This window comes from Filicampus tigris, chromosome 3 (genome assembly GCF_054856515.1).
Source record: "Filicampus tigris isolate MCC_2025a chromosome 3, RoL_Ftig_1.0, whole genome shotgun sequence".
Classification (NCBI taxonomy): Eukaryota; Metazoa; Chordata; class Actinopteri; order Syngnathiformes; family Syngnathidae; genus Filicampus; species Filicampus tigris.
The window spans coordinates 3937136-3961756 of record NC_141219.1 but is presented as its reverse complement, the minus strand read 5'-3'; the positions used below and the strand labels follow the sequence as shown (position 1 = coordinate 3961756).

Here is a 24621-nt window from a genome sequence, read left to right as displayed (position 1 = left end):
TCAAAACACTTTATTTGTCCCCGAGGGGCAATTTAGAAGGCGTAACAAGCAGCATTGTAACGTTACATTTTCCATGTTTGAAGCAAAAATGAATACATCAGAAATAATTTAATAAATAGAATTTCCAAGGAGAAAGCTACGCTAAATACTTATAAGTAAAATATAAAGTGTTGAGTGCGTGGATTTTTATTCAGAAACTAGAGCATATTAACTTATGCACGCAGCATATATATTTAAAAAATAGATATATTATCGCCAGCTCAGGCAACTGTGAGGCGACGATGCACACTAACTTCGCAGTTACACTTTCAATGGGAAACCCCCCCTGACTCGTATAGAAACAAACATCAGCCAATCGGCGTTCCGCGAAAAACATGCTCCGCCAATTAGCGAGCCTCGTTTTGATGACGTATTACTAAACGTTCGTGAGGTCGTCTCATGTAAATAATATAGCTCAAATGCACCGCAACGAAATGCTTTATCCATTTTTAACTATGTAGATGTACAAATGTCGTTCTTATATCGTAGACCCCGGCGGTCCCCCGTCGACGTGCTCACTGTCGGGCATCCAGTTTGCCTCACTTCAGCCTGATTACTCAGTGCATAGCCGGTTGGGTAGCTGTTAGCATATTAGCATTAGCTTGCCGTTTAGGTAAGCAGAGGTGACCACAGCGGCGTTCGGGCTTGATTTTGGAGACCTCACGCCGAATTGGAATAATGGCTGTTGTGACGTGACACGTCAACCGAAATCCTCTCACCTAACGCCGAAAAAAAGGTAAGACAGGCCGTGTCGTTGACGTTTTATTTGGTGAGAATGACTCGCGGTAGGTGAGCGCTGGCTGGGCTAACGCTTGCGAAGCTGGGGGCCTGGCTGTCATTTCGGCTAACTAACCTGGTCTCATTTTCCATGACGCGTGACAACGTAATGAAGCTTTTATGTTACATTTACGGGGTTTATCGTACAAAAAGTCTCAAGTCATTCGTCACCACTCAAGGCGGATATGGCGTGCTCACTATGGACTTCATCTGCGTGAGGGGAAGTCCATGCGTCGCACCTTGCGCGCTGTTTAGTTTTATTTTGTTTTTGTTTGTATTTTCCTTTAGCGTATTCAAATGAGCAGATCAAAGCAATTAAACAGAAGTCGTACTAAATTTCCCAATTTGGTGTTTATATACTCAACTGCAGAGAGTACCAGGCGTCTTAAAGGGGTAAGGCCACAGATAAGACAAACACACCGCTACGCTGCCGCAGTCCGGCTACAGGCGTGTCTACGGGGCGGCCATGTTGGGGGGGACAACATTCCCATGAAAGGCAATGCATTGACATTGAAAACAAGTCGTAATCTGCAAATTTTCAACCAATTTTCACTGAGTTTATTATTATTTTTTTTTGTCAATACCAAAACATGTGCTGGCAACACAGAACATTTTGGGAAAAAAAGGCCAACATATTTTTTACCTGTGAAATGTTATATTCCCAGTACCTTTGTCATAATTGTACATGTTGGAGTTTAACTGTATGCAGCAAAAAGTGCTGGCATCCTTTGTTTTCGATTTTCTTGCTGTCCACACGCATGCTGCTCGTTGCCGCCTATGCCTCACCTTGCCTAGCGTCACCATAGGCGTGCAGCTCAAGATAGATGTCGTAGAAACCTGCGTTCATTGTGGGAGGTGTTTTTAGTTTTGGTGCACCCAAAAAAAAAATATCTTTATCAACAGATACATAATGTGTAAAGAAAATAAGGCAAAGGGAAGCCTCACTCTTCACAGAGATTAGATACCAAACCTTGCAACTTGAGAGTATCCCAAATCAGTTTAATATCATTTCAAATTTATCTTAGGATATTACCCGTAAAAATATCTTACAGATGATTTGATGTTGAAAAAGTGCACTGGGAGTGCTTGTATGCATTCATATGTGGCAAAGACTCTCTGCAACTACCACGACCAACTTATTTTGAATGTAGCTCTTCTCGACATACAAAGATTTACGTACCTGACATCAATTACCACTAGGCCCCAACCGATAGGGTTTTATTTTTATTCTGATTCTGATATGTGGCAGAGAAAAATTGATACCCTATTGATCACCCGATTAATGAAAAATAGATAGAATGAGTAAAGTAACTTATTTTATGGTGCCTTATTGCTTACAGATACAACAGTTTTACAGTACTTTGTCTTTTAGTACACAACAGAGAGGAATTTTCAAGTACAAAAACGGGGGGAAAAAAGCATTAACTGATGAATGTATCTTTGGATTTAGGCTACAAAGGTGCACTATATAAGCAGCATAATCAATGAAGTTACCGGCAAAACATTATTTATGCATGATTCCCTTTAACGTTAAGTTCCATATCTGATACTCCATTATTTTCCTTGCATGATTTGATGGCTTCAAAATAAAAACCAGAGATTCTTTTCTTAGTTATCAAAACATGACATATTTGAGAGAGTTAAATTTTGAATACATGATATGCACAGAGTTCAACTGAAAATGGGGCCAATCTTTTTCGTGTTTGTTTTTAATAAGTTTCCCGTAAACAAAGTTTCCCATGAAGAAATGTTTGCCACGTATACTCGGCAGTAAGCGCGCGTCGTGGTTAAGATGTTAGCTTAGTGGCACCCGTTGTTTACGATTAGAAGTGGCGATTGTAAGGCTGACATGAACGGCGGAGTTCAACGATTTGGACGTGGTCGGAGAGTAGGAGGGTGTTTATTTTGTCTGAGATAATCAACTGACACTCCCGTTGAGGCCATGATTTGAGCACATGTGCTTTCTGTGTTGCAGACTCCAGTTGCTGTGATGCTGCCCTTGTTGCGTAGCATACAGCCATGAGCTCGGTCCTGTGGAGCCAGGAGAAGCCCAGCGGGGGCTTCAGGGAGGACTGGCGCTTCTACATGGTGGTGATGGAGCGCAAGGTGGAGAAGCCCCCCCAGAAGACGCTGTGTATCCCGCGCGGCAGCCTGGGCCAGGCCTGCCAGGAGCGCAACAGCCTGGGCCGCACGCTGCCGCCGTGCAAGGGCAAGAAGAGCCTGCGCATTCTGGACCAGACCAACGTGGTGCTGAGCCTGGACGAGCGCGACGTCCTGGAGATCGACGAGAAGCTGGCCGAGCTGCTCTTTCCCATCACCAACTGCGAGGAGCGTTACGCCCTGCTGTGCAACAAGTCCCGGCTGGAGCGCGTGCGCGACATCGACTGCGGCTCCAAGGTGCGCGTCCAGCTGCGCTCTGGGGATGAGCCTCTGCCCGGCGTGGTGCGCTTCAAGGGCTCGCTGCTGCCTGACAGAGCCCTCTCCGGAATCCTCTTTGGAGTGGAGCTATTGGTAAGAACCGCTTCATCGCTTTTCCTCTTTAGTGACGTGTATCCAATATTCTGCCTACGTACTTTGAGTTGAGGCCGTCCGAGACGTATTGCATCAAACAATGTTAATACGGAAGTCATGTTGATAGTGAATGTCAGCTTTACAGATGCCACTCTGGTGCTAGGCTTTGGTTCGAATGACCCTCCCTATGTCTGACGAAGCCATGTGTTTATCTCGACACACACCGCTTACAGATTTGAAAATGCCATGTCTCAAAGGTAGCAATTTTTGTTACTTTTCTGTTTTGTGGTGATACTTATTTTAAAAAAGTCGATTTTTTTTTTTTTCAATTGAGCATTTATTTTTCCGATATATATATATATATACATTTTGACAAATAATAAAACATCAGCAATTTAAAACAAATGGGCCAAAGTGGTGTAAAAAATAAAGGTATAATGTTTTACAGGTAATAAAGTATCAACAATGCAAGAATCAATAAAAGTATTGCAAAATACTAAGTGTGAAGAAAATTAATTTGCAACTAACTAATACAAAGAACAAAGATTAATTGTATGAGTGTTTATTTACTGTACCGTTGTTGCTTGTGCAGTCACACTCAGGCACGCGGCGTGATGAGTTCAAACCCAACTTGGACCGAACAATCGCAAAAAATGACGGTTGGAAGAGGACGTGAACGAGAATAAAAATAATAATTGGGATCGAATGAATCATTTGAATGTCCCTCATGTATGTGGTCATAATGCTTGCTATATTTTGATGGCAGGCTTTATATTGCTCGTACTAAAACACTAACGTGTCGCTCTAGTAGTGACTAAAAATGAAATAAGTGATTTTTTTTCTTTTTCTCTTTTTTTTTTTGCGAGAATTTACTAAATAGTTGGTGCCCACAGTGCGGTTTGCTCTCTCACATTGGAGAAACCGCAATAAATAAAGTGCATTTTAACACTGCATGACACAAAGCTTCAGTGTTTTGACTGACAGCACTGAGAACGTTTCCACGACACCAGTGCAATTCGCTGTCAAACATAACCACTCACACTGTGTGCCACATGTCCGCAGAGGAGAGACGCACACACACACACACACACACACACACACACACGCACACACACGCACTCACACACAAAGGTTTGCTTATTTCAGCACAATGTTGTTTCTATTCTGCGGCGCTCAGCTGAGTGGGCCGACGGCAGCGCTCGAGCGCTCGGGCCACTGCTCAATATAAATAAACACCTCGGTTCGTGTTCTTGGGTTCAAACTTTACGCCCCTTGCCAAATACTGACCGACGTACCGAACTTGAATTTACTAAGTTGAAAATTGTGAGTTTGGAAAAACTAAAAACAAATAAAAGACATGAAGAACATGTACATATAGCTATTAGTTAACATTATCTTCTCCCGCTAGCTGTCATGCGGTTGTTGCTTGAGGTCAAAAGGAATATTTGTTTTGAAGGACAGCTGCACGTTTTCACAATTTCAAACAGTTTCCATGTTTCGGTCTCCTGACACATTTTTGTCAAACAACACTGCAGCTCTGCTTACTTTTTGCCTTTGTCATGGTAGTGCGGGGGTGCCCATTATGTCGATCGCAAAGGCATTGTGGGTAAATCGCCAGCCTATCATCCGTCCTCACTACTGTTTTGCTACGTTCACACCAACTGCGTTGAGAGCGTTTCTGGCGGCGCGTTTCAATTGGAGTCAACGCAGTTCGCGTGGGCGGGCGCGAATGATGCGTTTGAAGCGGTGGGACGCCTAGCGAAGCACCGGAAATCCGCCCATTCGTTCCATTTGTGGCATATAAAACAAGTCAACTTTTTTTTGCCATTTGCAGCCAATCAGCATCGGGAATACTACGTCACACACAGCCACAAAGCGTCCTGTTCACTCGGCGGCTTTTTTTTTTTTTTTTTTTTTTTTTAACAGTTCTTGAACTTTACCAGGACAGCAATATTGATAGCATTAGCATAGTGTGCAAAAAAAATGGACTTGTTTTATACACGCCGAATGGAGCGAATGGGCGGATTGATCTGCTTGAGGCTGGCTATCAGCAGCTACTGTCCGGACTATGCGTCCCTGTCTGATTCCATTCAGTGCAAGTCATCAGAGTAAGGTAATTACAAAACTGTTTTGTTGTTGTTGTATTGTGCTATACTGTATAGATTGAGGCAGTCACGTACGGTACATATAAAAAAATCATTCTCAATATATTTGTAAATAATCTGTTTTGCATTTTTAGTAGGCGGTAAATCATTTTGACTCGGTCATGTGATAAGTAGCTCTCAGGCTGAAAAAGTGTGTGCACCCCTGCTACCACTTAGGCCAACTCTTGAAAGTAGCTCTTCTGCTTGGAAGCCTCGGTCGGCTATCCTCTGCCAAGCCATTGGCTGTGAAACTCCGCGTAGGGGCAGGACTATGTAAACGAGCCTCACGGTAGGCCTGCAGCTAACCATTACTTTAATAATCGAATAATCTGTCAGTTATTTTTCATGACTGATGATGAGTCAGATAAAAAAAAAAAAGTTTGTTTTAAAAATGATTTCATTATGACGGTGCAGAAAACGCACAAAAAAATGATTATGATTCAGTTACTGTTTTGGTCCGTGGCATGTCAGAAAAGCAGCAAAAATGTTGCTCATTGTTTTCCCAAGCAAAGCAGATTTTTACAAATGTCGTATTTTGATTCAACACAAAGATAGTCTGTTTCCATGGAGGAGGACAGAAATCTGACAATATTTATTGTTGAGAGGATTTGGACTATTTTTAGTTGAACGGTGTCTCTAAACAACTAATTCATGATCAAAATAGATGATAACCAAATTAGTTATTTAACTCATTCACTGTCATTCATTTTCAGACCCACTTTTACCCTAACGTTTGAAAAAAAAAAAAAATGTGGAAAAAAAATATAACTAAATTCCTGGAATTGAATGGCTGGACTGTGAAAAGACAAATTAAATACGTCAATGGCAGTGAATGAGTTATTGGATTAGTTGTACCTCTAGCCTACCGTTTCATAACAGGCAGAAATCCAGAATGGCTTGCTCACAGTCATTTTCAGAAATAAGCAGCTCACAAATGTATTGATTTGGTTGTTTTACATTTGACGGGTAAGCAGTCACCCCAGAGAACCAAATATTTGTGTCCAAGCAATTTCAAATACAATTTGACTCGATATGTCCCCTTTAAATTTACTTAAAGCATTGTCAGTACCGTTAAAGGTTTTACAGTTTTGTCAGTTGTCGTTTTGACGTTTCTCCTTCCTCCAGGAGGAGGGTCGAGGCCAGGGCTTCACGGAGGGCTCCTTCCAGGGCCGCCAGCTGTTCCGCTGCGAGGACGAATGCGGCGTGTTCGTGGCCCTGGACAAGCTGGAGCTGTGGGAGGACGATGACGACGACGACATGGGCGAGCTGGAGCCAGATCATGTCACCCTCTTGGAGGAGGACCAGGACTACCCACCGCTGGAGATCAACTCCAGAGTCCTGGTGCAGACCCGGGAGGGACCCGAGAGAGGCACCATCATTTTTTGTGACTTGCTGCCGGGAAACGAGAGCCTGGGCTACTACGTGGGTGTTGACATGGTAAGTATATGTGCTTACCGTATTTTCCAGAGTATAAGCCGCACCTTTATATAAGACGCAATCACTCTATTTTTTTTAAAAAATCATGAAAAAAACATATATAAGCCACACCGGCTGCTAAGAAAAATTTGATATTTACTGCATTTACACAATGATTTTGAACTAATGTAAATGTACATGTACGTACCTGAACAGATTATTTCCGAACAGTGCCTTTAACACGGCAGCAAGTTTGCTGATTAAAACAGAACAGAACCAAGAGGAAATAACCAGTACTTATCTTCATTTCATTGACGCTAAGCTTGCGTGCAGCAATGCGGTTTCCTACCTGGATAGCAAGATCGATGGCGTTCAACTTAAAACATGCATCATACGAACTTCTTCGTGTGGGTTCTGTTGGATTTCGACCCACATTTTAATAACTGAACACACTCCAGTTTGTCAGTTAACAATCCACCTTTTATTGCTCTACTTTGAGTGCTTAACCTAGTGCATAGCGCCCTCACCTGTTGAACTCATCCACCTGCAGTCACATCCTGTTAATTGTGTCATCAATACATAACAGGTTCCAAGATGAAGGGGCGGGGATTTGAAAATTTTTAATTGTTTGTAATTTGTCGTCCGTGTTCTATCTAGAAAAAGTAGCGCATTCTTCTTTGCATTGATTTTTTTCTTAGTTTTCATTCTAATTTTGGTTAGAGCGCCCCTAGAGGTTTAAGAAAAATCCACAGAATAACCGCACCATTATATAAGACGCACGGTTCAAAACCTAGGAAAAAAGTAGCGGTTTATAGTCCGGAAAATACAGTAATTTAGCCATTTTGCCACAGACTCCATTTCCATATTTCCCACCAAATAATGGCCTCTGCTTTATTTGTTTTATTTTTCCCATTTAATTGCAGGGTGAAGTTTTCACTTGAAAAAAACCAAACACCTCCTTTCAAATAGGTGGCTAATTTAACAAAAATGACAAATTAGCGAAAATTGCCATTCCCATTACATTCAAGTTTTTATCCATAACGGAACGGAGTCAACTTGCGTCTCAAGGCACCACTGTGTATTTATTTTGATATGAGTTACCTCTTTAATATTTTTTATTATGTATCCGCACTTATGTTGTAGTTCCTTTATCTAAATAATCTGTTCATTGATTCAGGGATTAGAACGATATTCAATCCCAGGAATTTATTTATATTTTGTTCAAATTTTTTTCAAACATCTTGAAAAGCGGTCAGTAAAAGAGGGCCTGAAAATGTCCGGCAGTGAATGAGTTAAGGATTTCCCGCAAGCAACTGTACGATTATTTTATTGTGTCCTCCCTTTTTTCGGTACCGCTGTTCATTTGCGTGTTAAGGGAATATGTTCTTGTTGCCAAGGATCAGCGTAGCCGGTAGCTATGACTACCGTTGTCAGGTCGGGAGCGCTATTTGTTGTGGTCATAGGGAGATTCTAACGGTGGCATCTGACTGCTGATTGTTAGCGGCGGCGGCGAGCCCACGCCGCGCATCGCATCCACTGCCCACACCAAGACGAGGAGGCAGTCACGCTCAAGGAGTGTGGGGGGCGAGTCTCGGGAGTGGTATGACCCGATAGCGTGGCGGGGGGGGGGCAAGCAGGCGGCTAATTGGGAGATCGCTGCTCTTGCCCAGCCTCGCCTTGCCTTCTCGCCGTCTCGCTTCGACGCTGCCGGAGCGCTGAGAGCCGCGCTGGATTGCAAAGTGCGAGGGGGGGGAAGAATAGCTCGGTTGTACTAGCGGGAGGGATTACAGCTCTAAGGAGGATCTGAATCAGAGGGGGCCGCTTATGTGGGGATGATGAACAACTGGGTTATCACCATGCGAGCGTGTTGGATATAGCGCGTACGACCTGGAAGGCTTCCACACTTCTCATGGCTCCAACTCTTACAGGACAATCCGATCGGCGAGTGGGACGGGATGTTTGACGGGAAGCTGCTGTGTAACTTTGCCAGTTTGGAGCACACTCGACTTGTCCCCATCTGTGACGTAATGCCAGGTGAGCCGCCTCGCTTTTTGTGAGACGCGTCTTTTCTCTTCTTTTTCTCGACGCTGCCAACAGAGAGCGTTTTGTCTCGATGCCCTCGCTTGTTTTCTCAGACTCAAGCTCTTTGTTCGCCGCGTCGGCATATTGACGTGCACTAGAAAGATGCCATAAGTGTTCTTCTTCTCTCGCCTTCAATTAACAAGTCAACAGCATACAGAAACTAAGCCTTGGCAAGTTGTCACCATTTTTCACCGACTTTTTGGTTTTGCCAAACAGAGGAAATGCTCGACTTCACTCTCTTGACAAGGGAACTTTGAGCTAGTTTGCAAAGAAAGACAAAGCACCTCCAATGTACATAAATGCAGCTTAAACACGAGACAAAGAGCCCCCTGTTAGTAGAAAATAGTCTTTAAAGGGGAAGTCAACCTAAACATTTTTTTCAAAAATATGTCCTTTGCAAGCCCCACTAGTTGAAACAGGGCATTCTGATCATTATTGCGTTTGTGGAATAAAAATGAATCCACTTGTTTTTAGCCATCTCTGAGGGGGCGGTCATTTTGTCACTTCTGTCGACTGAAAATGACATCACAACTGCTGAGGGCTCAGGTAACGACTAATCACGGCTGATCTGTTTTCTGAAGCTGCGCCGTGATTGGTCATTACCTTAGCCCTGAGGCAGTTGTGATGTCATTTTCAGTCGACAGAAGTGACAAAATGGCCGCCCCCTGAGATGGCTAAAAACGGGTGGATTTTGCTGCTTAACTCATATTCCACAAACGTAATATTAATCAGAATGCCACTTTTCAACTAGTGGGCTTGCTGGGAACATATTCTTGAAAAACAATGGCGTTCATTTAGATAATATCACCCCTACTTTTAGTTTCTCTGCCTATGACTTGTGACAAGCAACCGCACGAAAGGCAGTCATGTCAAAGCCAAAAGCGAAACATGAAAGTGGCCATGTTAGCACAGATTACGCTTAGCTTGCAGTAATATCGGCGTTTTCAGATTGTGAAAAACGACACCCATTCTTCATCCTTTGACTGTTTTAATACATGTATGTGTCCTTGAACACACCACAAACCTTCAGTTTAGTTTGCCTGGCAGGTTCGGAAACCATTTGCTCAAAAACGACAGCTTCAATTTACATACAGTACACTTTAAATTGCCAGCGCATGATGCAGGCAGAATCCACTTATTGTTGCTTGTTGGACATGTTAGCAGAATGTCACAGGTGCCACTAATGTCAAATATTTATTTTGGTCCACACAGAATATTCCATGCAGGACCAAAGGCTGCAAAAGCACACTTTTGCTTCCAGAGGCAACAACAACGACAAGTCGTCCACTGGCCAAAGCAAACCGAAGAGCAAAGGTACAGTACTCCAACGCAGACGTTTTTGAGCATTTTCTTTTTTCATTGAAGGGCGTTTTAGCTAAGACACAATATTGCTAAGACACATTTTACATCTGAAATGGGTGTAGGTAATATAATAATATTTTAATATGATAATAATAATAATTTAAACTGTAATATTCCCTTTTCAGTAGAAAGCATTTTGTTTTAAAAAGACTGCTACAATAATAATGCATCCTTAACGTTTACATAAAAATGCAGCAGAACATCCAACAACAAAAAATGTTTGTGGAAAAAAAATCCCATTGGAAATAGAAATAATCTGTTCCAAGGTCAAATTGTCACCATCAACCTTTGTGAACTGTGGAGGCACTTAAAAGTAGGGCTTGATGATTCATGGATTTGATCGATTAAATTGAGTTGATTTGTCAGGACAAGAGATGCACCAAAATGACAATTCGGAAACCGAAAATGAGAAACCCAAGGCTGAAACGCCACAAAATTGGATCACTTTTCCAAATTTGTCCAAGCACAAGCTCTCTGATGGTTTCCGAGCGATGCGCACACTTCCACGTGTGCTACTGACAGGCTCCTTTGAACAACCTCTACCGCACATCGTCTCGTCCACTCTGGCACATTTTCGACTTCCCTATAACAATGGGACACGTGGCCTCTCTGCAGCTGTTGGACAGGCAGTCCTTCTCGCCCCGGGCCAACGGCCGACTCTCGTGGCGCTCGGGAGCGCTATCTTGCATCATCCCAACATCCTGTTTTGGCCGCGGTGTTGGTGAAACGAAAATGCCCTCGTGCTCCATTTTTGGCTGAAAAAGTTTGGTGACTGACTTTTCAGTGCGTCCCTACTCAGTTTTTCTACTGACTTATCATTTATTTTTCTTATTTCAGTGAAAGTAGATGCAAGTTAATACTCTGAAACATATTGCTGAAAAGAAACACTTTCAAAGCTTGTTTGGAGTTAGGAGAAATAAAGCAAATCCCAGAAGGGATAAAAAAACAAAACTTGTTTTGAATAATCTCAGTCATCTGCTTTTTCTTGAAAACATCAATTTAAAGTCAGTAATCTGATTCCGGGTGGAAATGATATTTTCAAATTATATCACTTACTAAAAAGTAAAAATAAATAAATAAATAAAAAGTAAACCACAGTAAATATTAATAGTATTAATCTTTAATAACAAGGCATAATATGATTGGTTGATTTTTAACATTCTTAACTCATTCAATCCCAAATGCGTCTCCATTTGTCTTTTCACAGTTCAGCCATTCTGTTGCCAGAACTTACTTGTACTTTTTTCAATTTTTTTCAAACGTTAGGGTAAACGAGTGTTTGAAAATGCCTGGTATAATAACTTTGCACATGGATTTGAAAGATGACTTGACAGCGACTTAATGCCTTACGTATATTCTTCTCTCATCACCTTGTTCTTCGGCCCTTGCTTTGGACTACATGTTGCCAAGAAATGCAGCAAAAGACACACCCAGAATATGATGCACACCGCTGAGTTCTGAGGTCATGAGATATCCCAATTTTGCGTCTTTAGAGGAGGGCTCTATATATATATATATATATATATATATATATATATATATATATATATATATATATATATATTAAAATCACGATGAATAAATACCATTATGCCTTGTCCAAAACTTAGTATTTATGTATGTATTTATTTAACTTGAAATATAAGTGGAAAGAACAACCAGAAACTGAGTAAAGATAAGAATGTATTAAAATAATAGCAATAGCAATGGTGATCAGGTCGATCTTATGATCCACTGTCGCAAACGCAATGACACATTGCAGACACACTTTTCTATTCATTACGTATTTGTGTTGTGGTGTACTTGTGTTATTTCCAGGATTAGCTCATCAGTGCGGCAGTAGGAGCAAGTCCGAGTTTTATTATACTTTAAATGGCAGCTCTGTTGACCCCCCCGTGCAGTCCAAATCCAAAAGCACATGGTACATTGACGAAGGTAACACGCGGCCACGTGCTCAACGTCCACTGTCTTGCTGGCAAGCTCCTGTTTCCAAACAAGCGTCTCTTTGGCCTTTTCCAGAAAGCTGGGCGTAATATTTCTCAATGAATGCTGGTAAATTGGCGGCTCAAATAAAACCTTCAAAAGTATTGTTTTTCCGCGGCGGGAGTAGTAATTTACTCGACTGCAAGTGAGCACAGACATCGATTATGGGGGATGCCTTTATTTGTAAAGATGTTTTGGGGGAATGGTAAATGTTATTGCTATTTCTGCTCTACATTGCAAAGGGGTTATTGTAGCGAAATCCTATGGTGTACACATGGGGCTTTCAAATGGATTTGGCCCAATATTTAAGGATTGTGAGCAGCACTGGCTTCATGTTGCATCGTGAAATCATACTATTCCGGTCACGTAGCCTACAACATGCTCAGTCAAGTCGCAGTAGCTTGCCACCAAGACCTTGCCAGCAGTCCCGTCCCCGTAATCACCATTGTTCGCGTCACATTCCACTTGCATGGTGAGATCGGTGTTGATGAGAAGACTTTTATTAATGCTCAGTGCGTCAAATGAATCCACAACTACAGGAAAAGATTGAGAAGAGAGAAGCTATTTGATGGCCAAAGCATTTGTAAAAGTCTGATGTCAGAGCTGCACATTGTCTTGTTTCTGTATTTCAATTGGTGTTGGGATTTTTTTTTTTTTCTCCATACGTCACCAGCACTTGCCAGAGAATTTCACTCCTTATGTCATGATGTCATGCGTCGATGTTGATGACGTGTTTTTCATTCCATCAATGCCAAGGGCAATTCTCGTGGACATTAGAATGTAGAGCTCTAATGTCAGCGGTGACTCACAAGCAGGTGGTGACCTCCTCGAGGTGTTGACTTGAAACACGAATCACCGTTTAGTGACTTATCTGGCTTGTACACATTAGCATATGTGAAATAGCCGTGCAGAAGAATCTTAAATAGGGCGCTGTAACTTTTGAGATGTACTGTCGAAGAGTCGTACCCCGAAACCTGGCAGACACGCTCATCATGTCATACAAACCGGCTGCCAGGGTGCATGACATCCTCCAGTCATCCTCCAGATGGCGTTAAAGAGCATCATAACGGCAACTCATCTCGGACGTGGAATTGACCATCTTTGTGTTCCATTTATCTCTTTGTCGTCATTTGCAAAATGTGACCGCAATGTTGCTTTATTGCCTCCGTTGACATTTCGTATCTTCTGTCCCTCCAGTTGGGGAGGACCCCGCAAAGTCGCTCACCGAAACCCCTCCCGACTTCAACCAGTCCCCCCCTCCCATTAGGGCGCCGCCTGCCGCCTCGTTGGCTAGTGACAACAAGTTCCACTCGCTGCCCTTCAGCCTGACCCGCAAGAGCGGGCCCATCGACAACATGAGCCACGGGCCGCTCTCCCTGTCGGTCCAGTCGGTAATGGGGGAGCAGGCCGATGCACCGTCGCCTACCGCCCCCTCTTCGCCGCGGCCTGCGACGCCTACAAGGGGGCAGCCAGGTCTTGAGGTGGGCTCCCTGGTGGAGGTGAAGGAGAATCCCCCTCTTTGTGGCGTCATCCGCTGGGTGGGTCTGCCTCCAGGCTTGTTGGAGCCTCTGGCCGGGCTGGAGCTGGTGAGAACACTCAGCAACACTGTCGGGAGAGACGACGGGTGGGCATAAAACAGCCTTGGAGGCCGCATAGTCCGATCTATAATCCAGCCCTCCAAGAAGTTACTGTAGTGTTAATCCAGCTATTTTTACACCCCTAAAATTGGTGAATTAAAAAGTAATCATTTTTAGCCATGTTTACGTAAATCATTAAGTTTCTTCTTCGTAAATGACAAAAAGCAACATTTAACTCTTTCAATGGCAGCCATTTTCAAAAAAGTGAACCACTTCAGTGCTGGCCAATTATAATTAAATATTTGCACACTAATTAGTTGTAGTAGTATTCAGTAGTGTGTGTAGGTGTACTGTATGCATGCCTTGCTTGTGTGTGTGCGTTGACACATTACGGTATCACTTCATGTTCATCTAAATTTAAATAATCTCCGTCATCTCTTCTCTCTTTTGTGACACTCTTTGTAGTAGATCGAACGAGACAAACACTTTGATCAATTACAAGGTGCATGTAATGTGCATGTAAGATCTGCCATGATGATGGGTTTTCCAGATTCCATCCTTATTCTATTGCAATATTGTGATCTCATACAAAAGAGATGTAATGCTACCATCTGCTGGTCATAGTTAACGTTTTTTTTTTTAACACTACATCTTGATAATCAAACCAGAGCTGCGCAAACCTTTTCACCGCCTAAAAAAAACAGAATTGAAAGCAATTGCCGTTGCTCATCATTCAATCATTTTTTAAATTAAATATATAATACACACGTTTGACTATATTTTTATTCATCTCAAAATCATGTGTCCCAAGAGCACAAAAGTTGACTCATTGGGATGGCCGCTCTTTTTTTCTGAAACGTTCTAATTCAGGAAGAGGAGTGCCCGGGTTGCACCGACGGCACCTTCAAAGGTACGCGCTACTTCAACTGCCCGCCCAAGAAGGCCCTCTTCGTGAAGCTCAAGTGCTGTCGGCCCGACTCCCGCTTCCCATCGCTGCACCACTCCTCCAACCCCATCGAGCGCTGCAACTCTATTGGTGAGTCATCCATTTATCTTCAGTGCCTTTTTGGAGCGTTTTTCCAGCGGACTTAGACTCGGAATAGGGTGACACAGTCCACAGGGTCATTTTCCGCCTTTTGGCGGTAGTATCCGGAGCTCCTTTCACACTGCCTGTACAAGCTGACGTTTGTCCGCTTTTCCCCCCAGTGGTCTTGTGTGAAAGAGGCTCTAGGGACAGGCAACCCATTCATTCATGCTCACATTGACAGCCATGGACAATTTAAGCCACTTTTTCTCCACGCAGTAAGTACAGTTCCGTTCGAATCAGGTAAATCCTGATTAGGCCAGCACAATGCTGATTCTGATGCCAGTTGTGTAAATAGTGTGACGTCACCGCATACCGCCTAAACCGCCCATAATTTGCCATTGGACGTGGCCCATTCTTCTTGTGTCCTTCCTGTTCAATTAATTCTATAGTAAGTCTGGGAAAGACAGGAACTTACCTGTCATCCAGTCAACGGACAACAGTGCGTCGTCTACCGTCAGCCTTCTTATAGCGCACCATAGTGTGCACCCTGCACCACAACAAATGGCCACTAAAATGAGGTTTGGTTTGGGTTGGATATTATGTCGAACAATACTGGACCGAATCATCCTTTTAGGTGGGCACGAGGGTTAGGGTCTTCCACGAACCTAATATACATAAAAAGAAGGTCCTCGGTTCGCCGCGATCCCTACGTGACACTTTTCAAGGTTAGGAATGCCGCACTCGTTTTCGCAGGGGCGTAAGAATACGTTTAAAGAAAGCTCTGTTACCACCATTCTTACTGGTTTTTATGTGATTGCCTTATTGGTGGCCTAAGTGTTTTTCACACAAATATTCTCTGTGACTTTTTACTGCGTTGACGTAGGTGAGTGTGCAAATTTGGGTTACGTCATATAGCGACTCATCCCCGTCGCAAAACCATGCAACCCCGCCTTGTATTATTGGCTGTCACAGAAATGAGAGCTGAACTGTGTCTGAACTGTGTCCCTTCACACAGCTTTTGGGGGCTACTTAAGCGAGATAGTCCACGAGAACACGCCGCCCCGCAGCGAGACGGATGGCCTCGACGTCATGGTAGGCAAGAAGAAAGGCATCCAGGGCCACTACAACTCGTGCTACTTGGATTCAACCCTCTTCTGGTCAGCGCTCCTTTTTCTATTTCCAACCAACCCTTCATTCATTCTTTGGATTGATGTCATATTGATTGGAGATGGAGCACTTCCTTCCTGAGGCAGAGCCTCAAAAACTAAATTTTGACTTTGGCTGTTATACCGCGAAGAGTTTCAAAATCAGACCGCAGGCAATCTTGAAAGGGGAAGTCACGCCCACATTTTCTGTTTTCATGTTCTAAGCAGCCCCACTAGTCAAAACACTGCATTCTGATTAATACTGCGTTTGTGAAATGAGTTAGGCAACAAAAGCTACCCGTCTTTGCGGCCATTTTGTCACTTCTGTCGACTGAAAATGACATCACAACGGCTCAGGGCTCAGGTAACGACCAGTCATGGCTCAGCTTCAGAAAACAGATGAACTGGATTGGTCGTTACCTGAGCCCTGAGCAACTGTGATGTCATTTTCAGTTGACACAGAACGTGGCAAAATGGCCGCCCCCCTGAGATGGACAAAAATAGGTGGATTTTGCTGCTTCAATTCATATTCCACAAAAGCAATCAGAATGCTATGTTTAGACTACTTAAGGCGCATAGAACATTTTCATGTACAAAACAAAAATTGGGTTCACTTCCCTTTCAGCTTCAATTATTACTGTGCAGAACTATTACAAAGCTAATGTTAGATTCTGAGGGGACTGCATGTCTATTCGGTTCACAATCAATGTGACATTGCATGCATCACATCAAGCTTTCATGAGTATCAATCAGGGTTTTATTGATAATCTACTGTAGAAAAGTGACACCGGACTTTGCTTTGTTGTGCAGTCTGTTTTCCTTCAGCTCCGTACTGGACACAGTTCTGCTCAGGCCGCGCTCAAAGACGGACGTGGAGTATTACAGAGAGACCCAAGAACTGTTACGCACTGAGATAGTCAACCCCCTGCGCATGTGAGTGCCATCAACAAACGTTTCTTTTTGCCTATTATAATCCAGACAATCAAAAGCAAAGAAGCGCAGCGGAGCCTCCAACTATGCTTGTGGTCCTCACTCAGACATGGGTATGTGTGCGCCACCAAAGTCATGAAACTCAGGAGGATCCTGGAGAAAGTAGAAGCTGCATCTGGCTTCACCTCTGAAGAAAAAGGTATGCTTTTAACATCGGTGCATACATTTACCCTTCGGATTGTCCTCTTCCTTATTGAGTCACGTCTTGTGCCGCAGATCCAGAGGAGTTCCTCAATATACTGTTCCATCACATATTGCGGGTGGACCCTTTGCTCAAACTAAGGTAAGGCTTGAGCTCCACCTAGTGGCCCAAAGTGATACTGCTGTAATGCAAGCTCATAGCAGAAATCATCAAAGCATTTAATACGTTGTTACTGCACGCTTGACACTAAGAAACCAGAAAAGGGAATGAAAGGTTAAATCAATTTTTCACATTTACTATAGAGAACATCTATTGAAAGGTAATGATGAAACAAGTAACGTCACATGCAGGAGTCTTCCAAATGATTAAAGTGGACGTCAATCCCCCCCAAAATCTTTGCAAAAATATGTTCTATGTTGAGCCACTGGTCAAAACACGGCACTCTGATTAATATTGCGTTTGTGGAATGTGAGTTAAGCAGCAAAATCCACCCGTTTTTATCCATGTCAGGCGGCGGCCATTTTGTCACTTGCTGTAGACTAAAAATGACGTCTCAGTTGCACAGGGCTCAGTTATAACCAATCACAGCTCATCTTCGGAAAATAAAAACACAATATTAATCACACTATAAAAACACAATATTAATCAGAATATTAAAGTTAGACTAGTGGGACTGCATTTCTTTTGAAAAATGTTCCCCCCAAAATGACCAGAAATTGTGTTCCAAATTATTGTGCACAGCAATTAACTCATTCACTGCCATTGACATATTTATTTGTCTTTGCACAGTCTAGCCATTAAATCCCAGGAATTTATTTATATTTTTCCAAACGTTAGGGTAAAAGAGTGTCTGAAAATGTCAGGCAATGAGTCTGAAAAATTGTCAGATTTCTGTCCCCCCCCTCCAAAAAAAAAAAAAAAACACAAACAAATGCTATTTTGACCCCAAAACATGTTGCCTGATCAATTCAGGGCAGCCACGTTGGGACTCGTTGGCCATCCGTTACCCATGTGATGATAAATTACATTTACCTGGAAGGAAAATGATCAAACTCATTCAATCTGACGTATCAGTGATCTATATCGACAGGGGAAGAAAAAGTACACCGTTGAAATGTTTATTTAACATAAATCCCAGACACAATAGTTTGGAACAAAGTATAAATAAAAAATAAAAAAAAATCTTGGTCTAATCAAATAAATTTTGCAGGTCAGCGGGCCAGAAGGTGCAGGACTGTTACTTTTACCAGATTTTCATGGACAAAAAAGACAAGGTTGATGTTCCCACCATCCAGCAGCTCCTGGAGTGGTCTTTCATCAACAGCGACCTGAAGTTTGCCGAGGTGAGTGCTCCAAAAGCTTTGGCTGAGTCGGCGCAATGTTACGCAACCTTTTTCGACTTGTGTAACTATCTACGGTTGAGTGGGAAGACTCCTCGGGAGAAGAGCGCCGCCGCAACAGATTCTGGCCATTACATCACTTCCCACCAACAACCGTGGGTAACCTCAGTGCACATAGTGTGGTGCATGTGCACAAACTGTCCTTTGTTATCACCATGGTTGCTTCAAAGGGGAAATCAACCCAAACACATTTTTGCCAAGAATATGTTCCCAGCACGCCCACTTGTTGAAACGCGGCACTCTGATTAATATTGCGTTTGTGGAATATGAGTTAAGCAGCAAAATCCACCAGGTGACCACAATTATGATCGAGCCATATATATTGTATATTAGAATTTGCTATATATTGTATATTAATATTGCGTAGCTTCCTTTAAATGTCCCTTCTCTCATCTCATTTAATGTCGCACTGTGGCACTTCGTTCGGTTGCTTTACCATCCATTAGAAGTATTTTACTTTAATGATTCTTACAGTGGTGAGTGGGGAACACAATTTTTGTTGAGTTAGCTCTGACAGCTGTTTTTCAATCCATTTTTGTGCGTGGAATCCAAAACAGATCTCAGTATACCCCCCCAAATGATCTAATGCTTCATAAAGTCTTTAGAAGCTCTTTAACCCAAATAATAGCTTTAATGATACCATTTAGAAATAGCAAAGCACAACGTTATTTCTTGATCAAAATGTCTTACTTATATTTCTTGCATTTGTGAGCAGGAAAAAAATGGTTTTACTGAATAAATATTATGCTTGGTAGAAAAGTACTTCAATTCTATCTTAAATTGGAGAATACAGTAAGTTGTAAATTTAATTCAGTTTGGGGGGGGGACTCAAAAAGGTTATTGATATTATTGATGTGACCCAGACTTGATCTCTCGTGATCCCCACATAAATTGAGTTTGAGACCGCTACTCTAAATTGTCTGTCGATGTGAATGAATATGAGTTTCACTGGTTGTTTGTCTAGCATGTGCCCTGCGATCGGCTGGCGACCAGCTCAGGGTGTACCCCGCCTCTCACCCAAAGTCAGCTGGGAGAGCCTCCAGCACACTACAGAAAATGGATGGATGGAGGGCTATTAATACGTGTGTACATATAGTGAAATATTAAATCTTTGCGTTAATGGAAGACGAAGGCGTGAGAATTGTCACGCTACTTAATCAACAAGGGATACACCGTGGTCGTCTTTGACCATTTATTCCTGGTCCTTGCGTCCCTTGTGCAACGATCAGTCGGGACGGCAAACGGTGCGGAGTAGCGAGTGGAAATATTTTCCGACTGATAAACTCGTCCTGTTTTCCTCACCAGCGGATCTCACGACTGTGCGGTCTTAAAACTGACCGCGATCCTAGGCGACACGTCCGAGATGTAAAGCAGCTTCCCCTAGTGATCAGATACCTGCTTGAAACAAGAAAGGCCGCATGCGAGACAGATCGCTCATGCGTGTTGTAATCGCAAACACCCCTCTGGCTCTTGCTCTTGTCGCTTTTGTGCGGGATGATAATAAGCTCTTGCTCGCCTCTGTTTCTGTTTGCCCCTCAGGCTCCCTCCTGCCTTATCATCCAGATGCCACGCTTTGGCAAGGACTTCAAAATGTTCAACAAGATTTTCCCGTCACTGGAGTTAGACATCACAGATCTTCTGGAAGACAGTGAGTTGGAGACGACCGCTTTTGTGCGCGGTCTTCACGATCAATTTCTGTCCCGCCGTCTGTCTGTGTTTACTTTGTCATGAAACTCCACTGAGTTGAAACGGTCTACACCAGGGGTGTCAAACTCGTTTTTGTCGCGGGCCGCGCCGTAGTTCTGATTTCACCCGGAGGGCCGTTACGTTAGGTTATGTTAATCCGTGTGAATGTATGATCGCCTTATACACAACTAATTGACGGATCACTGGTTTTGAAATCGGAAGCCAGGAAATAGTTTGTCCAAGTATTTTTCAATATATTTTAAAGGAAGGATTGGTAACAAATGCTTGAAATATCCAATATGTTGTGTTCACAGTGAAGACAATTTCCCAAAAACATCTCAAGTCAATACATGATTTGTCTTCGCGGGCCACATAAAATGATGTTAAGGGGCCCCCGGGCCCTGAGGTTGACACCTGTGGTCTACACACACAAACGTCAAAGCCCCATTCTTTCTTTTCTATCCTTCTTTCTTTCTTTCTTTCTTTTTCTTTCTTTCTTTTTTCCTTCTTCACCATCCAGCTCCCAGGGAGTGTCGCATCTGCGGAGGCCTGGCCCTCTTTGAGTGCAGGGACTGCTACGATGACGGCGACATCACGGCGGGCAAGATTAAGCAGTTCTGCGAAAAGTGCAATACGCAGGTAAGCCACGTGCGTCGCAATACTCACGTGGCCACTTACTTACTTTTCTTGGGTTGGATTTACAATGCACGCTCTCAAAGTGACCCAATTCACATTTTTAGTTGCTCTGAAGTGGCAAAACTGGAATGTCAGTGTACAAACAAATCCAGCTCACATATATGACGCTTGAAAGGTAAATGGCAAAAGACTGGAACGACGGGATTAAAATAGATCCAAGCGTGCGTGTGAAGATGGATTGGCCATGTGATGGCGCCAGACACAAAGAAATGAGAGCGCTGCAGCTGTCGCGGCTGCATTTGATTTGACCTCAGTTCTCTCCACTTGAACAGTGTTTTAATATTATACTCAAGAAAATGGTCAAAAGAAGTTCAAAGATTTTATTTCCTGTGGCCTTCATTTGTTATATGCAGAAAAAAGTCTTATATTTTATTTTATAAAATGAAGGCTCTAAACTGTCTTGAAGAATGACCAGACAACGCATCCATTTTTGATGGCGCTGCCTCATTTGGGTAGCGGGTGTGCTGGAGTCTATAGAATATATTATAAAATAATATATGTAAAAAAAAAAAAAAAACAAGCAAACAAAAAAGATGTTTAATACATAAATTGTTAAATCAATCTTAATATAGGAAAATTTTGCTATGTAATACTGAGCCATATCACACACTCCTCCAGGTTTTAGTGAACGAGAGGTCTGAAAGTTGGTCCAACAAGTCTTAACATTTGGCTTTCTTAATTCTGCTGCGACACTCTTTGTGTAAATGAGTTTCCGTTGGCTTCAGTGGCGCTCGCACGCTCGTACCCCGTTCAGGTTCACCTTCACCCGAGGAGGAAAAGTCACCGGCACGGCAAGCTGTGCGTCCCTAAGGAGCTGCAAGAAGGCGGCGGGCGCCAGGGCACGTTCCCGCGCCAGACGATGGAGCTGTTTGCCGTGCTGTGTATCGAGACCAGTCACTACGTGGCCTTCGTCAAGTACGGCAGCGCCGCCTCCGCCTGGCTCTTTTTCGACAGCATGGCCGACCGAGACGGTAAGCTGCGCTTCTGACGCCTTTCAACCTTTTATTTTACGCTGGAGAGGAATTGGACTGTTTTTTATTTTTTGAAATGTATTTATTTACTTATTTATTCTTTGCTGTTGGTGGAATAGTCACCAACATGGTTGTAATTGATGTAATAGCAAGGGTACTATAAAACTTGAGAAAAAAACCTAATATTAATAAACAAATTACTAATATTAATTTAGGAAAAAAATCAAATAAAACAATTGAATCTTTAATATTATGTTTAATTTTTGTATTGATTTATTTTATATTCTTGTTTGACAATGCTGCATTGCATTAAAAAAATAAAATACTCTGGACACATATCATTGATCACAATTATGTTGCTCACTAAATAGAAATATATGTGCTTGTCATAGTTATTAAAACGTGTTGTTTCCTAATAGCAAAGTTGTCATTTTAAACACATTGACCCAATCAGTACCCAACCTATATTTTTTTCCCCCAAAATGTAGAAACATTACTCAGCAACCATAGTATTAGACTAGTGTTATATGCAATAAATTAAATAAAAAAATGTACTAATTAAAATGTATTAATTTTAATATTTTCAAAAAAAGTATAAATACTTAATAAAAATTGAATCATAAAATGCACATAATCCCCCACTTATTTTTTGTAATGAAAAAAAATCAGTTGTCACCACGTCACAGAAGAAAGAGAATAAAAATGAAAATTACATTAAATCGAAAACATTTGAATCGCTCCAAGTCTCATCCGGTTCAAAGAGCAAAGTGTCTGCATTTTGTTGTGCCCAAGAAGGAAATCACATGAAGATTTACAAACATCTGACATTGAGCAATGTTCTGCTCTTCATTCTCTTCCCGCTTGTGCTCGGGCAGGAGGCCAGAACGGCTTCAACATTCCGCAGGTGTCGCCGTGCCCCGAGGTGGAGGCCTACCTGAAGATGACGCCCGAGGAGCTGCACACGCTCGACCCCAAGAGCATCCAAGGCCAGGCCCGGCGGCTGCTGTGCGACGCCTACATGTGCATGTACCAGAGCCCCACCATGAGCCTGTACAAGTAGCCCCCACCCCGACATACGAACACTCTCCATCCTCTTCGTCATCATCTTCCTCCAGCCCCGCGGCCACTACGCCGCGCCCCTCCCTCAGGGCTGTAGACTTCCCAGAAAGACCCACAATGAAAAAATAAACTCAACAGAAGAAAGGCTTGCCTCGTTTGGAGTTAACCCTCTCCACTCTTGTCAAGTTGTGTGTGTGTGTGTGTGTGTGGCTGGGGGGCTGGGGGGGGGGGAGCGTTGTGGGCTTTATTTGCACTGTGCTTTCGTTGAAGTGTTGTGTTCTTCATGTCATCCTACATAGCTTCTCCTTATCTCTCCACCGAGCCTTTACAAAGCTCAAGAAGGATTTAAAAGACGGAGGTAGCCGGCCGGGGAGGAGGCGGGCGGGCGGGTGGTTGGGGGGGGGGGGGTGGGAGAAAGTGGGAGGACCCTTTAGAAGAAATGGAGCCCTGCTAGTCTTAATCACCGGGAAGGTCGGGAGCGCTTTCTAACACTTCATTAGAGAAGCGACGCAGTGCGCACTACATGTCTCGCGCTCTCATGACCCTGTTCTGTATTACCCTCTGTCACAGTTTGTGTGTTGAAGAAACCAATGTAGCCCTTTTAACCGTTTGACTGCACATTTACACCCCCGCCCCAGTCCCACTCCCTCCACCCTGCGAAAAAACTGCACTTTGGCTCGGAGTCCTTTTAAGGTGGAAGTTACGGCGGAGAGCTAATTTATTGGATGCAGTTTTTTGTTCGAGTATGAGTGTGCGAGTGTGTGTGTGTGTGTGTGTGTGTGTGTGTGTGTGTGTGTTACAGAATGCAAATCTGTGCTACCAGCGGGAGGTCTGCTTCTAACACGCACAGTATTTGTCCTGCGCGTCTTTGTTTACGAAGCCTTTTTGGGAGTCCGGGCCCCCGACTCGCCGCCTTCTCCAAGATGTGACACGCAGCATATTAATACAACAAAAAGAGATGTGATCAACTATTGATATTATTTATTTTAATCTAATCATGTTTGTCCCTTTTTAAGGAAATAAAACAGGGTTGATGATGATGATGATGTCAGGTTTTCAACTACTGACACAAACAAACACAAGGCTGGCAACTTTGAAGCTATTGAAGAGGAAACGTTGTCAATGAATTAAGTGGGAAAAAGACACAAAAAACAAAAAAAACAAGTCAGAATGAAGTGCTTTCGAAGTGGATGCAGATAAATGTGTGTGGTAGAACCGTTTCGAGACGAGTCTCCTTTTCTGGTGGTTTGCACTGTTCCAGGGACTCTTACTGCACTGCTGAGTCCCGCCACTGATTCCCTTCAGGAGACTTCTTGAGAATGCGTTTTTTTCGTTTTCTTTTTTTTTTTTTTTGTATTGATTTCTCTGTCCAGTCTGTCTAGTGTGCACAAATGTAACAGGTGGAATTTGATGTCGGTCACGTTGCTGTACATGTTTCGTTAAATAAATGCCGTTTTGGAAGGGCGCAACATGGCGGCGGCGTGTTGTCCTAGCAGACTTTGTTTAGCATCTGCTCAGGGAAAATGGTACAGTTTGGTGAGTTTTTGTCTTACGGTTTTCTGTTGTTTAAAAAATGTACAGCTTTGACAACGGCTCCTGTATTGGACAACGGGT

The 24621-nt window shown here is 43.0% G+C and overlaps 1 protein-coding gene and 1 long non-coding RNA gene across 3 annotated transcripts in view; both read left to right on the top strand.

The window, feature by feature from the left end:
- Nucleotides 1-399: 399 nt before the first annotated feature.
- cyld (cylindromatosis (turban tumor syndrome)) lies at nucleotides 400-24480 on the top strand. Of its 2 annotated transcripts, XM_086025652.1 has the most exons (17): nucleotides 400-775; nucleotides 2792-3327; nucleotides 6597-6908; nucleotides 8816-8921; nucleotides 10182-10283; nucleotides 12150-12266; nucleotides 13512-13900; nucleotides 14762-14927; nucleotides 15934-16075; nucleotides 16874-16996; nucleotides 17101-17192; nucleotides 17270-17336; nucleotides 18406-18538; nucleotides 20135-20243; nucleotides 20802-20920; nucleotides 21732-21948; nucleotides 22824-24480. In XM_086025652.1, the coding sequence occupies exons 2-17, from the start codon at nucleotides 2836-2838 to the stop codon at nucleotides 23006-23008; spliced, it is 2871 nt and encodes a 956-aa protein (XP_085881778.1). In that variant the 5' UTR covers nucleotides 400-775; nucleotides 2792-2835; the 3' UTR covers nucleotides 23009-24480. The 2 variants fall into 2 exon arrangements, with proteins under 2 accessions (XP_085881778.1, XP_085881779.1); XM_086025653.1 differs by lacking the exon at nucleotides 12150-12266 and having other exon boundaries at nucleotides 401-775.
- LOC147149596 (uncharacterized) overlaps nucleotides 24471-24621 on the top strand; it is an 81055-nt gene continuing 80904 nt past the window's right edge. The window contains exon 1 of the long non-coding RNA XR_015086135.1: nucleotides 24471-24543. This is a non-coding gene — a long non-coding RNA (uncharacterized LOC147149596). The remainder of the gene's footprint in view (nucleotides 24544-24621) is intronic.